This window comes from Berghia stephanieae, chromosome 3 (genome assembly GCF_034508935.2).
Source record: "Berghia stephanieae isolate SIO BIC M18660-M18661 chromosome 3, UCSD_Bste_1.3, whole genome shotgun sequence".
NCBI classification, from domain to species: Eukaryota; Metazoa; Mollusca; class Gastropoda; order Nudibranchia; family Aeolidiidae; genus Berghia; species Berghia stephanieae.
In genome coordinates, this window is record NC_088362.1 from 20,143,846 (window position 1) to 20,158,515 (window position 14,670).

General features: G+C 33.6%; 2 protein-coding genes across 2 annotated transcripts in view; both read right to left on the reverse strand.

Annotated features, from left to right (window-relative positions):
- Positions 1-2,546, reverse strand: part of LOC144969173 (uncharacterized) — a 15,019-nt gene extending 12,473 nt beyond the window's left edge. Inside the window, exons 1-2 of the mRNA XM_078908281.1 lie at positions 2,247-2,546; positions 515-853 (exon numbers count right to left, since the gene is read on the reverse strand). Coding sequence (XP_078764407.1) covers positions 515-853; positions 2,247-2,546 — 639 coding nt within the window. The remainder of the gene's footprint in view (positions 1-514; positions 854-2,246) is intronic.
- Positions 2,547-2,691: 145 nt separating this feature from the next.
- LOC144969174 (uncharacterized) lies at positions 2,692-14,188 on the reverse strand. The gene is made up of 5 exons (XM_078908282.1): positions 14,138-14,188; positions 13,399-13,722; positions 11,426-11,764; positions 10,602-10,839; positions 2,692-2,756 (listed from the first exon to the last, which is right to left on the reverse strand). Exons 1-5 carry the CDS (start codon positions 14,186-14,188, stop codon positions 2,692-2,694), a joined length of 1,017 nt encoding a protein of 338 aa, XP_078764408.1.
- Positions 14,189-14,670: the final 482 nt, after the last annotated feature.

Sequence of the window (14,670 nt, forward strand, 5' to 3'; positions counted from 1 at the left end):
AAACATTCACTGACTTTAATTACAACTACTATACAGATTGATGAACTTCTTACTTGTTATATAAATATAGGATTCCATAAGATGTACGAAACTCGCGTATTGTTTACATACAATTAGCATTGAAATAATGTTGATATAAAAAATAGCGTACTAAACGTAAGTAAACACTGTAAGTTATTATTGACATTATATTATAAATCATGATAATGATCAAATTATATATATTTATATTATATATATATATATATATATATATATATATATATATATATATATACATATATATACGTCTCCGTATGTGTATGTGTATGTGTGTGTTTTAACATTTTTTCTATTAAAACCTTCCTTATTAACACGACATATTTGATATTTATATCAGTTTATTTTAAATTAAACTACATAAATATTATGACCAATGTATATTTAGAGTTAATAATAAAGTAGATGTTATTTTCACAATACGAAGAAATAGAAGAAAAATAAGAAGCGTCCCATAAAGAGTGTAATTATGTACCTTAAATAGATTGAAGAATTTTGTCGTTTTCTCCTTCAACTCTGGTGCCATGTAGTTCTCGGTTCCACAACGACGGACATCAGACATGTGGGTAGATGGAACCATACAGGACAAACCAAAGTCTGTCAGAACGATATCCCCGTCGTCGGAGACCAGAATGTTGTCTAGTTTAATGTCCATATGTGCCAAGTGACGAGTGTGGAGGTAGAAAATAGCGCTGGTCAGTTGGATTAAGTATTTGTCTGTCAGTTGAGTGGTCAGGTATGTTAGATGAGATTTCAGAGTGCCCTCTGGAAAATAGGGCATCACAATGACATATTCCTTAGGACAGTTAAATGCCTGGAATAGAAAAGAAAAAACAGTCCTATACTGGTAATAATCTTAGATGAAGACGAAGAAGAAGAAGAAGAAGGCGAATAAGAAGGAGAAGAAGAAGAAAAAGAATAAAAAAAAAACAAAAACAAACATAACAAATAGGAGGAGAACAAGAGAAGTAGAAGAAGAAGGAGGAGGAGGAGGAGGGGAGGAGGAGAAGGAGGAGGAGGAGGAAAAAGAAGAGGAGGAGGAGGATGAGGAGGAGGAGGAAAAAGAGGAGGAGGAGGTGTAGAATGAAAAATAATAAGAGAAGAGAGTGAGGGATAATATTTTTATTTAAAATTAAAACTATTCTGACAGTCAGCCAGCTATTATTATTATTATTTATTATTATTTTATTATTATTATTATTATATTATTTTATTATTATTATTATTATTATTTATTATTATTATTATTATTATTATTATTATTATTATATTATTATTATTATTATTATTATTATTATTATTATTATTATTATTATTATTATTATTTTAATTATTATTATATTATATTATTATTATTATTAATTATTAATTATTATTATTATTATTATTATTATTATTATTATTATTATATATTATTATATATTATTATATAAGAAGAAGAAGAAGAAGAAGAAGAAGAAGAAGAAGAAGAAGAAGAAGAAGAAGAAGAAGAAGAAGAAGAAGAAGAAGAAGAAGAAGAAGAAGAAGAAGAAGAAGAAGAAGAAGAAGAAGAAAATGAAGAACATATAAATAACAAAAACAAAATAACAATTAGAAGGAGAATGAGAAGAGGAGGAAGAGGAGGAGGAGGAGGAGTAGGAGGAGGCGGAAGAGGAGGAGGAGAAGGAGGAGGAGGATGAGGAGGAGGATAAGGACGAAGAAGAAACGTTTTAAGAATAGAGAGTGAGGGAAAATATTTTTATTTAAAATTCAAAATTGTGAAAATCAAAAATATTCTGTCAGTCAGTTATCTGGCCAGCCGGGCAAAACGCCAGACAGACAGACAGGCAAACAAAAAACATAATCATAAACACTGAGAGAAATAGATCGAGATAAATAGGTAGAGAAAACTAGATAGATAGATAACTGGAGAAAGATAGAGATAGAGACAGAGATAGATATATAATTTATAGATAGCAGAATTTCTCATCATATAAAGAGGCAAAAGGTTAACTGATCTAATTTATTCATATAAATAGACAAAGAATCGGTTATTATTAAGAAAAAGAAACACACTCACCCAAACGCGCACACACATACTCACATACATACAATAATAGAGAAAATAAAAGGACATATGTAAATATATAAAGAGATTTGCATTCTCGTTGGTAGGTGAACGCAAATCACTCTCATAATATTGTCTACCGTATTTAATGCCTACTCACCATGATATTTCCAAGAATATGTTTTTGGTTAACGCTTTGTAGAATGGACACCTCCTTGATAAACCTCTTCTCGTTCTTTCCTCCATCCTGAGTCTTCTTAATAAATGTCTTGACTGCCTTTAGATTGTTGCTCCCATCCCTGGGTGCAGCCATCATTACATCTCCAGTCATTCCTGTCCCAAGGATACTGACTGGGACATAACCGTGCCCCGTGTAAAAATCTTCTGACATGAATTTCACTGTAGCCTCCCATTTGAACTGTACCATTATTGAATTCTCGTCAGATTCATTCGTTGCCATGATTAATGGTGTGGAATTCAAAACCTCACAAATATCACAAAATAAACTAGTTATTTTGACACAATGTCAAAGTGTAAAAAATATCAAGCAATATGAATCACAATCTATGAAGTCCAACTAGCTAGAATAATATGACATGTAATAATCACAGATCTATTTCAAACTCAACAAATAAATTCTTGTAGTGTTCAACGTTAATTAAAGTCTCAACTGGGAATTATCGAAGACTGGTAGGAAATATTAATTGATGTGTCTCACGTAAGTGTTGCAATATCAACTAAGATAAAATCTGAATTTTTGGAATTATCAGTACGAACGGCGTTAAGATGACTCCTCCCACATGATGACGTTGACCAATTAGCGGCAAGGACTGAGTCGCATGACAAGTCAAGCGTGACCACCGCCCAGGATCGTGAGTCGGGAGAGGTACAATACTTACCTCCCTTGAATCGGCGACTTCAAAGTGAATATGACCCTGAGTTGTTGACATTGTCGTAACAATACATTTTATTAACGCTCTCTCTGTAGACTGACCATCGGGTTGGAATTCTTTGGTTTTAAAATAACAAATACTTCAAAGATACAGACGATATTGTTGATTCGCCCTTGCAATTTCTTTGATTCTTTCAAGCAAAAATATACATTATTTATTTAATTTAACATGAAGGATTTCTTTCTAAGCTACTACTTATACAACGAGAGAATGAAATATGTGTATAAAGTTGGATCAGAAAATGTATTCAAAATGATTTTAGATTTAGCTTTTTTACCGATTTCCTTGCGCACATTGGGCTTCATCATGCTATTTTTAAAAACATTTATACAGGACATTTCCACCAATCCATCTTACTCAACGCTCATTACAATGCTTCATTTATCCCCCCATCAAACAAAACATGTTTCTATTTTCTGTACAAGTCAGAGGTTAGACATCCATTTTGTCCAAACAATCTTAGCCATGTACTCATTTACACCTGACTCGTATATAGTAAAGTGGGTAAAGTGTCGTATACAAATGAGACAACGTGATCGTTTTCACTCATCCAGACACTTGTTGTACTCACCATTGCTTGACTTTGCTATAAGACTAGATACTTTTCTGATGTGTTACTGTCGCCATAATAAACGGAATGAAATTGAAATAATAGGAGGAATCAATGAATAAATATAGAATATAAATCGAAATATCACATATATGAAGTCAATACATAATAAAAAAAGGTCCTAGGTCGGTTATCAATTTGCATATCTGATAACCAAAACGTTTATGGGCGCAAAATGTTGTCCATTGCAACAATTTTAAAACAAGCCCATAATTACTTCCGGTAATCAGACCTGAAAATATGTGCACGTCACCCCAAGTTAAAAGATGCACTTAACACGTGGGACGAGACAGGACGTTCAAAAAACATTATAATATTTATTTTCTTTACAGATTTAATGTTGTTATCGGTCAGGTACCCATTTTATACCTAAGAATGGTAAGACATTGTGAGTAAATTGTCTTTTCCATGGACTCAACTAAATTCTTTGTTCTGAAGCGAAAGTGAGTTTAACGCGTGAGATTTACACCACAGGTATTTACTTTTTCTGTAAGGAAACACGGTGGGTGGTAAGACTATTTTACTGAGCCCTTGTTGGTTTGTATGTATTTCGTCCATTGTTATCAAAGCGGTGTGTTTGTACTAAGATGGTCGTTATTTCTTTGATTGGGTATTAGGGGGCAGAGTGGCTCAGCGGTACGATCTTTGCTTCGTACCTGAAAGGTAGCGAGTTAGATCATCCGCCGCTGAGCTGTGTGGCCTTGAGTAAGTCATCTCTCGCTAGCTCAATTTGCGGCGCTGCACTGCGGCTGACGCCTGAGTTATTTAAATCCACCCAAGGAATAGACCCTAGATACAAATTTGCCCTATGAGATGAATAAAGGGAATTTTATTATTTATTTCATTTTGTATTAAATACAGACATTTTTGTTTTTGCACCTTTGGTTTATACTAACAAAGAATTTTGGTTGTATTAAAGTGGTTGTTGTGTCTTTTTATTCGTTGTTTGAAACAGAATTTCAAATAATTATTCTTTACGGTCTTTGAGTACCAAATATGATCTTGTGGTAAGACACAATAATAATAATCATAATAAAAATAAGAATACAAATAATAAAAACAATAATACAAATAAAAATAATAATAATAAAATAATAATAATAATAATAATAATAATAATAATAATAATAATAATAATAATAATAATAATAATAATAATAATAATAATAATAATAATAGGTGGCATTTATATAGCGTATTTCAAAATCAAATAATGCTCAATGCGCTTTACATTGGTTGAAAAAATGCATCTCTTGCTTCACAACCCACAACCCCCAACCCCCATACACACACACACACACACAAGCACACACAAGCACGGACATACACACAGACACACACACACACACATACACAAGTGAATATTCACATATATAGTGTTATAATCATATAGTATGTCTCTATTAAAACGTGTAGTAATCGTCTTAGCCAGGATGCTCAATTATCGAACAGTTCGGAGTGCACAACAGCACGTTTAGGATTGACCTGCCTTTTATTATTTTCAATCCAAAAAAATAATTTTATAGAAGGAACGAAGTTGACGTCACTCGCCTCTTTGTTGATGGTTTTAGCCAGCCATGTTTATGAGCAGTTTTCACTTAATCGTATCATTCAGACTATACACAGTCAAAGTTACACACCGATTTGTGTGTTGTTGCGTTGAATTTGGCTGGTGGAATCTTGTGAATAAATACGCTTCAACAGTCGTAACGTCACTTCCCTCGTAATGTCGCATTGTAACTTAGTAACTGGCTCTTAACTGCCGGAACAATGGCGGACGCCCTTATGAAATATTTCTCCGACGAGCATAAAAGCGTGTCCAGAGGGGAAAAAACATTATCACTTTTGACTTTTGACACATTCTGATCACAAGATATATGAAGAGTTCTAGCCAGCATGAAGAATAAAAAGTACCGATTTTCTTTGTTTAGAACCATGATGGTCGCCGTTGCGGGCCGACGTGCCATCAGACTATTGAATCCAATAACCGAAGAGCACAACATCAACATAGCACGGTGTAGAAGGGGAATAACCAATACTAAGATCTCTAGATTTAAAAAAAACATGGATTGTCTCTCTTGCATTCATTACTGTCGGTACACTATAAAAAATTGTCTCGGTCATTTGGCCGTACGTTATATCGAAGTTCTGTATCTCTATAAAAAGCAGTCCTTCAGGGCCTTTAGACATATGGAGCCGGAGTTTATCCTTGTTTCTATATTATGAAACGAACATTAGGAATTGCTTCCGACCCTTTGGATAGTACGCTATTCTATCGCAAAATACTGTCTGCCAGATCTAACAGACCCAGCTACCCAATCACTGCTGGGTGGGAGGGAAATCAGAAAAAATCTCGACTGCACCCGGGATCGATCTCGGTCCCTTTGCGTTAAGTAAGTAAATCTGGTCTGGACGTTCTCTTTTTAGTTCAAGCATTTAGTCTCCCTTGATTATAGGTCTGATCACAAACAAAATCTTTTTGGTTTAAATATTGTTGTTCTTCTGGGTATGCAAGAGCGATATTATCAATAAAGGATATTGTGTGGCGTATAGAACAGTAAAGTAGGTGTCCCAAACGTAAACAAAGGTCGAGAAGCACATGGCAAACCACATGTTCCTGTCTTGACAGCTCACGTTCCAATGTAAATAATAGAAAGAAAATAACCTTTAAAATTTGGCTGTTAGGTGGCAAAAGAAACACATATTCATAAATACTCGATCATGCATCAAATAATGTCTAGATATGGATATTTTATGGAACAAAAGGTAAAATTTATCAAAAGTTACGTCTATCTATTTTTAGACCAGAGCAAATTATTGCGCTGGTATGAACAAAACGAGAATTATTCGTAGCCTGATTTTCATAATAATTTAGTCTTATATTATTATTTCTGCAACTGTTAGATTTTATGTAAACATATTTTCAATACTGAAAGTGTATTGCCTACAACTCAAACTACAAAATTGGGAGACCTATATTGTGCGTAAATTATTCCGGTCCCTAACGGAAATCACTAGCAACTTGTTATTGTTTACGTTTGGGGCACCAACTTTACTGTTCTATTGTACATGATGAAACTGGAAAGGTTCTATATTGTATGTATATTTCATGTATATATCTAGGTATTCGTATCCATATTTTCTCCTCATTTTTTGTTGTTGTTGTTGTTGTTGTTGTTGTTGTTGTTGTTGTTGTTGTTGTTGTTGCTTTTTTCTTTATTAGTTTGGAGGCATTTTGGTTTTAATAGATACCTAAAATTATATATTTTTGACAAAAATTCATATCAAGGGATGTTACTTATTCATGATTAAGTCCACTGTCAACAATTCCCGAGTTGCCTCCCTTAAACCATAAACTGAGAAGATGAGACTACGGTCGAAATATTATGTTCTATAATACTACTTTGGAGAAAGTGCAACATTGCAGCAGACTGAGGTGAAGATCTGAATTCAACGCCTAGCAAATGAGTTTTTGTAAATGTTTAAAAGTGAGTTTGTAACAGGAAGAGGTCCTTATAGCTCAGTTGTTAAAGCACTCGTTTGTGCGGCTAGTGGAATGACACTCGCTTTGGTAAAAATGGTTGAATCTACAGTCAAGTTAAAAGCAGATTTTAGAAATCGAATTTGATTTTAATGTAATTCAGTCTAGGCGGCAAAGAGTTAACCCATAACTTGTCACATTTTCAATAGAATTTATCATACATTTACAAAGTAATGACAACACTGAATTGTAAAAGTATTAAACTTTAAATTCAATAACAACTATAATTAATCCATGAGACAATAGACTGAAATGAGTCAAAGACATTTTGTCATGATAAAAGGAGAAAATAAGTCTTTTCCCTATCAGTTATCGGGCTTGGGACCGTCTTAGAATATTGAATTCTTTCTTAAAATTCACATTTATATATCATGGGATGTAGAAAAGAAAATATTTAATTACAACAAAATAATTTTGTGTTATTTGATTAATAGAATTCATTATTCTTAGGCCTGATTAAAAAGACTTTTTACCTGAAAGTCTGACTCACAAGACAGTGAGTGGATGGATGGAGTGATGAATGAAAAAACACAAATATGGTAACATAAACAGTAGAGAAAAGACAGTGATTTTGAACACATGGGGGAAAGAAAAATTGAACAGGCTGTTAATTTTTTATATATTTGGTTTTGTTAGCAAATCCTCAATAAGAATAACGAGTCGAACAGATTGAGGATTTACATAAGGAGATGCTCAAAAAAGCGGTCTCAAACTACCGGCGAATTGTAAATATATGAAAAGATGTGTATGAAACAGTGTCAGACAGAGGAGAATGAAAAATACATGGACATATCATCCCAAAAATCAGGCTGCTTACATTAATGGGGATAATTGCCTGCTCTCTAATTTGTTATTTTGACATAGGCGAGAGAAAAAGACACAGGGAGCTTTAAAACTACAAATAAATCCATTTTCAAAATAGGAAAATGCTGGAAGCAACAAGGTAGTCTATAATATAAGGCCTATTCAGAAAAATGTTGACTGAAAGGATGACACATGCTATATAGAGAAATACGAGCTGTGACAAAGGTGTTAAGGCAAGTGTCACCAAAATAGGTTTAAAAAAAATAAAATATTTTATCTTGACATCTTAAATAAAAAAGGCAATCAAATACAGACATAAATGAACGGTCGCCATGAGGCAAAGAGCAGATGAAATATTATATTGGACTAAGAGAAAAGAGAATCAAATACAGAGAGAAATAGACAGTCGACATGAGGGAAAGAGCAGTCAAAATGTATTGGACTAAGAGAGAAGAGAATCAAATACAGACAGAAATAAACAGTCGACATGAGGGAAAGAGCAGTCAAAATGTATTGGACTAAGAGAGAAGAGAATCAAATCCAGAAAGAAAGGAACAGTCAACTTGTGGTTAAGAGCAGACAAAATCTATTGGACTAAGAGAGAAGAGGATCAAATACAGACAGAAATAAACAGTCGACATGAGGGAAAGAGCAGATAAAATATATTGGACAAAGAGAAAAGAGAATCAAATACAGATAGAAATACACAGTTAACTTGAGGTTAAGAGCAGACAACATATATTGGACTAAAAGAGAAGAGAATCAAATATTTAAAGAAATACACAGTGAACTTGAGGTTAAGAGCAGACAAAATATATTGAACTAAGAGAGAAGACTGCGTAGACTTGTACTCTAGAATTCTTTGAGGACAGGTGGAAAAAGGTTGAGAATTCAAGGCTATTGATAGGCTGTAAGACATTTTGATTTGTCATGAAAATTGGGTAAAAGTCATAAGTTTAACGCCCTTGATGACACATTTTGTGTCGTTAAAGGCGGCACCTCCATTTTAAAGTCCGTCTGCGATAGGACTGTGCAATCAAAGAAACATTGAAAATTATAAGTAATAATAATAATAATAATAATAATAATAATAATAATGATACTAATAATAATAATAATAATAATAATAATAATAATAATAGTAAATAATAAAATAATAATAATAATAATAATAATAATAATAATAATAATAATAATAATAATATAATAATAATAATAATAATAATAATAATAATAATAATAATAAAAATAATAATAATAAATAATAAATAATAATAATAATATATAAATAATAATAATAAATAATAATAATAATAATAATAATAATAATAATAATAATAATAATAATAATAATTATAATAATAATAATATTCGTAATGTTGATGATGATGATGATGATGATGATGATGATGATGATGATGATGATGATGATGATGATGATGATGATGATGATGATGATGATGATGATGATGATGATGATGATCGTGATAATGCTTATGAGGAGGAGGAGGAAGAGGAGGAGGAGGAGAAGGATGAGGAAAAGGAGGAGGAGGAGTGGGAGGAGGAGGAGGAGGAGGAGGAGGAGGAGGAGGAGGAGGGAGGAGGAGAAAGGGGAAAATGATGATGATGATGATGATGATGATGATGATGATGATGATGATGATGGTGGTGATGGTGGTGGTGGTTGTGGTTTTTGTTTTGGCGGTTGTTGTTGTGGTGTTGGTATGTGTGGTTACGATGGTGTTGGTCATCATGATGATGATGAAGATGATGATGATGATGATGATGATGATGATGATGATGATGATGATGATGATGATGATGATGGTGGTGTGTGATGATGATGATGATGATGATGATGATGATGAGTTGTGATGATGATGATGATGATGATGATGATGATGATGATGATGATGATGATGATGATGATGGGAAGGAATAGGAAGGGGGGAGAAATAGGAGTAAGAGACAGTATAGGAAATATAGAGAAAGAAATAAAAACGCATTGATTTACCCCGTGACAGGTTATGCTGACATGTCAAAACCATCACCAAATTAAGTCCTTGGTATGTCAGATATTCTCACAGCCACCAATGACCACATCAAATACCTAGGTTTGGAAAAATTTTGGAATTTTAGAATCAGTGACGTTACCAAGCAAAATGAAATGTACATATTATATCTTTAAACCATGAAATACTTGAAGCTTTCAAATAGAACAATATCAACTAAAATTGTTCAAAGCGCTTTTATAAGGGGGGTCTCTAGCCAACAGCAACAATTAACACTTGTAGGTCGACACATGGCGATATTACAAGTTTAAAATTTTCTTTTTGACAGAGACAAAGCTAGTAACGTCCAGGTATTCATTTTACAACTGAGTAAGGTGAGAGAATGTGAGTATATAATTTTTTTCCCAAGAACTCAACAATGCGGAGCTCAGAGCGAGACTCGAACCTGTGACCTTCATGTCCGAAGACGAGTATCACATCACAAGATTACATAGCTGCACAAACACACAGACAAAAAAAAACAACAGAAAAAAATCATATAATAGTAATAATTGTTATAATGAGCTAGCTATATATGAATTAAAATTCGACTCACCAAACTGTTCTTTGATCATTTTTGCCATGTGATCCAGAGAACATAGGTATGTTCCTAAATCATTAGTGTCCCACCTCTTCCCTGGATCTCTTTCCAGCAAATTTTTCATGATGGCATCGTGATATTCATGGGTTGACACTTTACTTTGATAACAGAAGAAGATGGCAACATCTTTTTCATCTACCTCATCACTTACAAGCATGCTGAAGAACACGACTCCCAAAGAGTACATATCACACTGAAAACAAATAAAAGATCTGATTAAATTATTATGATCAAATTTAATAAGATTGAGATCTTTCTGGGCACATGTACCATTACAGAGGATTATCTAACATCATGTCACGTATTAAACATTCACTGACTTTAATTACAACTACTATACAGAATGATGAACTTCTTACTTGTTATATACATATAGGATTCCATAAGATGTACGAAACTCGCGTATTGTTTCCATACAATTATTATTGAAATAATGTTGATATAAAAAATAGCGTACTAAACGTAAGTAAACATTGTAAGTTATTATTGACATTATATTATAAATCATGATAATAATCAAATTATATATATATATATATACGTCTCTGTGTGTGTATGTGTGTGTGTGTATGTGTGTGTGTGTTTTAACATTCTTTCTATTACAGCTTTCCTGTTTAACAGGACATATTTGATACTAATATCAGTTTATTTTAAATTAAATTACATAAATATTATGAACAATGTATATTTTGAGTTAATAATAAAGTAGATGTTATTTTCACAATACGAAGAAATAGAAGAAAAGTAAGAAGGCTCCCATAAAGAGTGTAATTATGTACCTTAAATAGATTGAAGAATTTTGTCGTTTTCTCCTTCAACTCTGGTGCCATGTAGTTCTCGGTTCCACAACGACGGACATCAGACATGTGGGTAGATGGAACCATACAGGACAAACCAAAGTCTGTCAGAACGATATCTCCGTCGTCGGAGACCAGAATGTTGTCTAGTTTAATGTCCATATGTGCCAAGTGACGAGTGTGGAGGTAGAAAATAGCGCTGGTCAGTTGGATTAAGTATTTGTCTGTCAGTTGAGTGGTCAGGTATTTTAGATGAGATTTCAGAGTGCCCTCTGGAAAATAGGGCATCAAAATGACATATTCCTTAGGACAGTTAAATGCCTGGAATAGAAAAGAAAAAACAGTCCTATACTAGTAATAATCTTAGATGAAGACGAAGAAGAAGAAGAAGGCGAATAAGAAGGAGAAGAAGAAGAAGAAGAAGAAGAAGAAGAAGAAGAAGAAGAAGAAGAATATATAAATAACAACAACAAACATAACAAATAGGAGGAGAACAAGAGAAGTAGGAGAAGGAGGAGGAGGAGGAGGGAAAAGAGGAGGAGGAGGAGGAGAATGAAAAATAATAAGAGTAGAGAGTGAGGGAAAATATTTTCATTTAAAATTTAAAATATTCTGACAGTCAGGCAGCTATTATTATTATTATTATTATTATTATTATTATTATTATTATTATTATTATTATTATTATTATTATTATTATTATTATTATTATTACTATTATTATTATTATTATTATTATTATTATTATTACTAGAAGAAGAAGAGAAGAGAAGAAAGAAGAAGAAGAAGAAGAAGAAGAAGAAGAAAGAAGAAGAAGAAGAAGAAGAAGAAGAGAAGAAGAAGAAGAAGAAGAAGAAGAAGAAGAAGAAAGAAGAAGAAGAAGAGAAGAAGGAAGAAGAAGAAGAAGAAGAAGAAGAAGAAGAAGAAGAAGAAGAAGAAGAAGAAGAAGAAGAAGAAGAAGAAGAAGAAGAAGAAAAGAAGAAGAAGATGAAGAACATATAAATAACAAAAACAAAATAACAATTAGAAGGAGAATGAGAGGAGGAGGAAGAGGAGGAGGAGGAGGAGGAGTAGGAGAGGAGGAGGAGGAGGAGGAGGAGGAGGAGGAGAGGAGGAGAATGAGAGGAGGAGGAAGAGGAGGAGGAGGAGGAGGAGGAGAGAGGAGGAGGAGGAGGAGAGGAGGAGAGGAGGAGGAGGAGGAGGAGGAAGGAGGAGAATGAGAGGAGGAGGAAGAGGAGGAGGAGGAGAATGAGAGGAGGAGGAAGAGGAGGAGGAGGAGGAGTAGGAGGAGGTGGAGGAGGAGGAGAGAGGAGGAGGAGGAGGAGGAGGGAGGAGGATAAGACGAAGAAAAAAGTTTTAAGAATAGAGAGTAAGGGAAAATATTTTTATTTAAAATTCAAAATTATGTGAAATTCAAAAATATTCTGTCAGTAAGTCAACTGGCCAGCCGGGCAAAACGGCAGACAGACAGACAGGCAAACAAAAAACAGAATCATAAACACTGAGAGAAATAGATCGAGATAAATAGGTAGAGAAAACTAGATAGATAGATAACTGGAGAAAGATAGAGATAGAGACAGAGATAGATATATAATTTATAGATAACAGAATTCCTCATCATATAAAGACGCATAAGGTTAACTGATCTAATTTATTCATATAAATAGATAAAGAATCCGTTATTATTAGGAAAAAATACACACTCACCCAAACGCGCACACACATACACACATACATACAATAATAGAGAAAATAAAAGGACATATGTAAATATATAAAGAGATTTGCACTCTCGTTGGTAGGTGAATGCAAATCACTCTCTCTCTCTCTCTCTCTCTCTCTCTCTCTCTCTCTCTCTCTTCTCTATATATTATATATATATATATATATATATATATATATATATATATAGACAGACGAAATAATATTGTCTACCGCATTTAATGCCTACTCACCATGATATTTCCAAGAATATGTTTTTGATTAACGCTTTGTAGAATGGACACCTCCTTGATAAACCTCTTCTCGTTCTTTCCTCCATCCTGAGTCTTCTTAATAAATGTCTTGACTGCCTTTAGATTGTTGCTGCCATCCCTGGGTGCAGCCATCATTACATCTCCAGTCATTCCTGTCCCAAGAATACTGACTGGGACATAACCGTACCCCGTGTAAAAATCTTCTGACATGAATTTCACTGTAGCCTCCCATTTGAACTGTACCATTATTGAATTCTCGTCAGATTCATTCGTTGCCATGATTAATGGTGTGGAATTCAAAACCTCACAAGTATCACAAAATAAACTGGTTATTTTGACACAATGTCAAAGTGTAAAAAATATCAAGCAATATGAATCACAATCTATGAAGTCCAACTAGCTAGAATAATATGACATGTAATAATCACAGATCTATTTCAAACACAACAAATAAATTCTTGTAGTGTTCAACGTTAATTAAAGTCTCAACTGGGAATTATCGAAGACTGGTAGGAAATATTAACTGATGTGTCTCACGTAAGTGTTGCAATATCAACTAAGATAAAATCTGAATTTTTGGAATCATCAGTACAAACGGCGTTAAGATGACTCCTCCCACATGATGACGTTGACCAATTGGCGGCAAGGACTGAGTCGCATGACAAGTCAAGCGTGACCACCGCCCAGGATCGTGAGTCGGGAGAGGTACAATACTTACCTCCCTTGAATTGGCGACTTCAAAGTGAATATGGCCCTGAGTTGTTGACATTGTCGTAACAATACATTTTATTAACGCTCTCTCTGTAGACTGACCATCGGGTTGGAATTCTTTGGTTTTAAAATAACAAATACTTCAAAGATACAGACGATATTGTTGTGTCACCCTTGCAATTTCTTTGATTCTTTCAACCAAATATAAACATTATTTGTTTTATTTAAGATATCGGTATTTTATTCTTACCTCCGACATATACAACTCCAGACTGAAAAATAATATATGTATAAAGGTGCATTTGAAAATATTTTTAAAAATTGATTTTATGTTTAGCTTTTCTTGCGATATCCCTGCGCACAATAGTCTATTAAAATGACAGAAAATTTCCACAGATCCATCATGCTCGATGCGCTTTACAATGCTTCATACATGCCTCTCCCCCAGCAAGGCATTTGCAATACATTTCTATTTCCTGAAGTTTAAAAAAAAACAACACAAAGCCTAGAGCATTTATAGAGAGCGATCTCTACTAAACA

Excerpts from the sequence above, each read along its gene's own strand:
- LOC144969174 (XM_078908282.1), bottom strand. The coding sequence starts at position 14,188 with ATGTCAACAACTCAGGGCCATATTCACTTTGAAGTCGCCAATTCAAGG. Across the intron at positions 10,840-11,425 it reads AATTCTTCAATCTATTTAAG|TGTGATATGTACTCTTTGGG; the intron begins GTACATAATTAC and ends ATTTGTTTTCAG. Across the intron at positions 2,757-10,601 it reads AATGATCAAAGAACAGTTTG|TTGAGACTTTAATTAACGTT; the intron begins GTGAGTCGAATT and ends GATAATTCCCAG.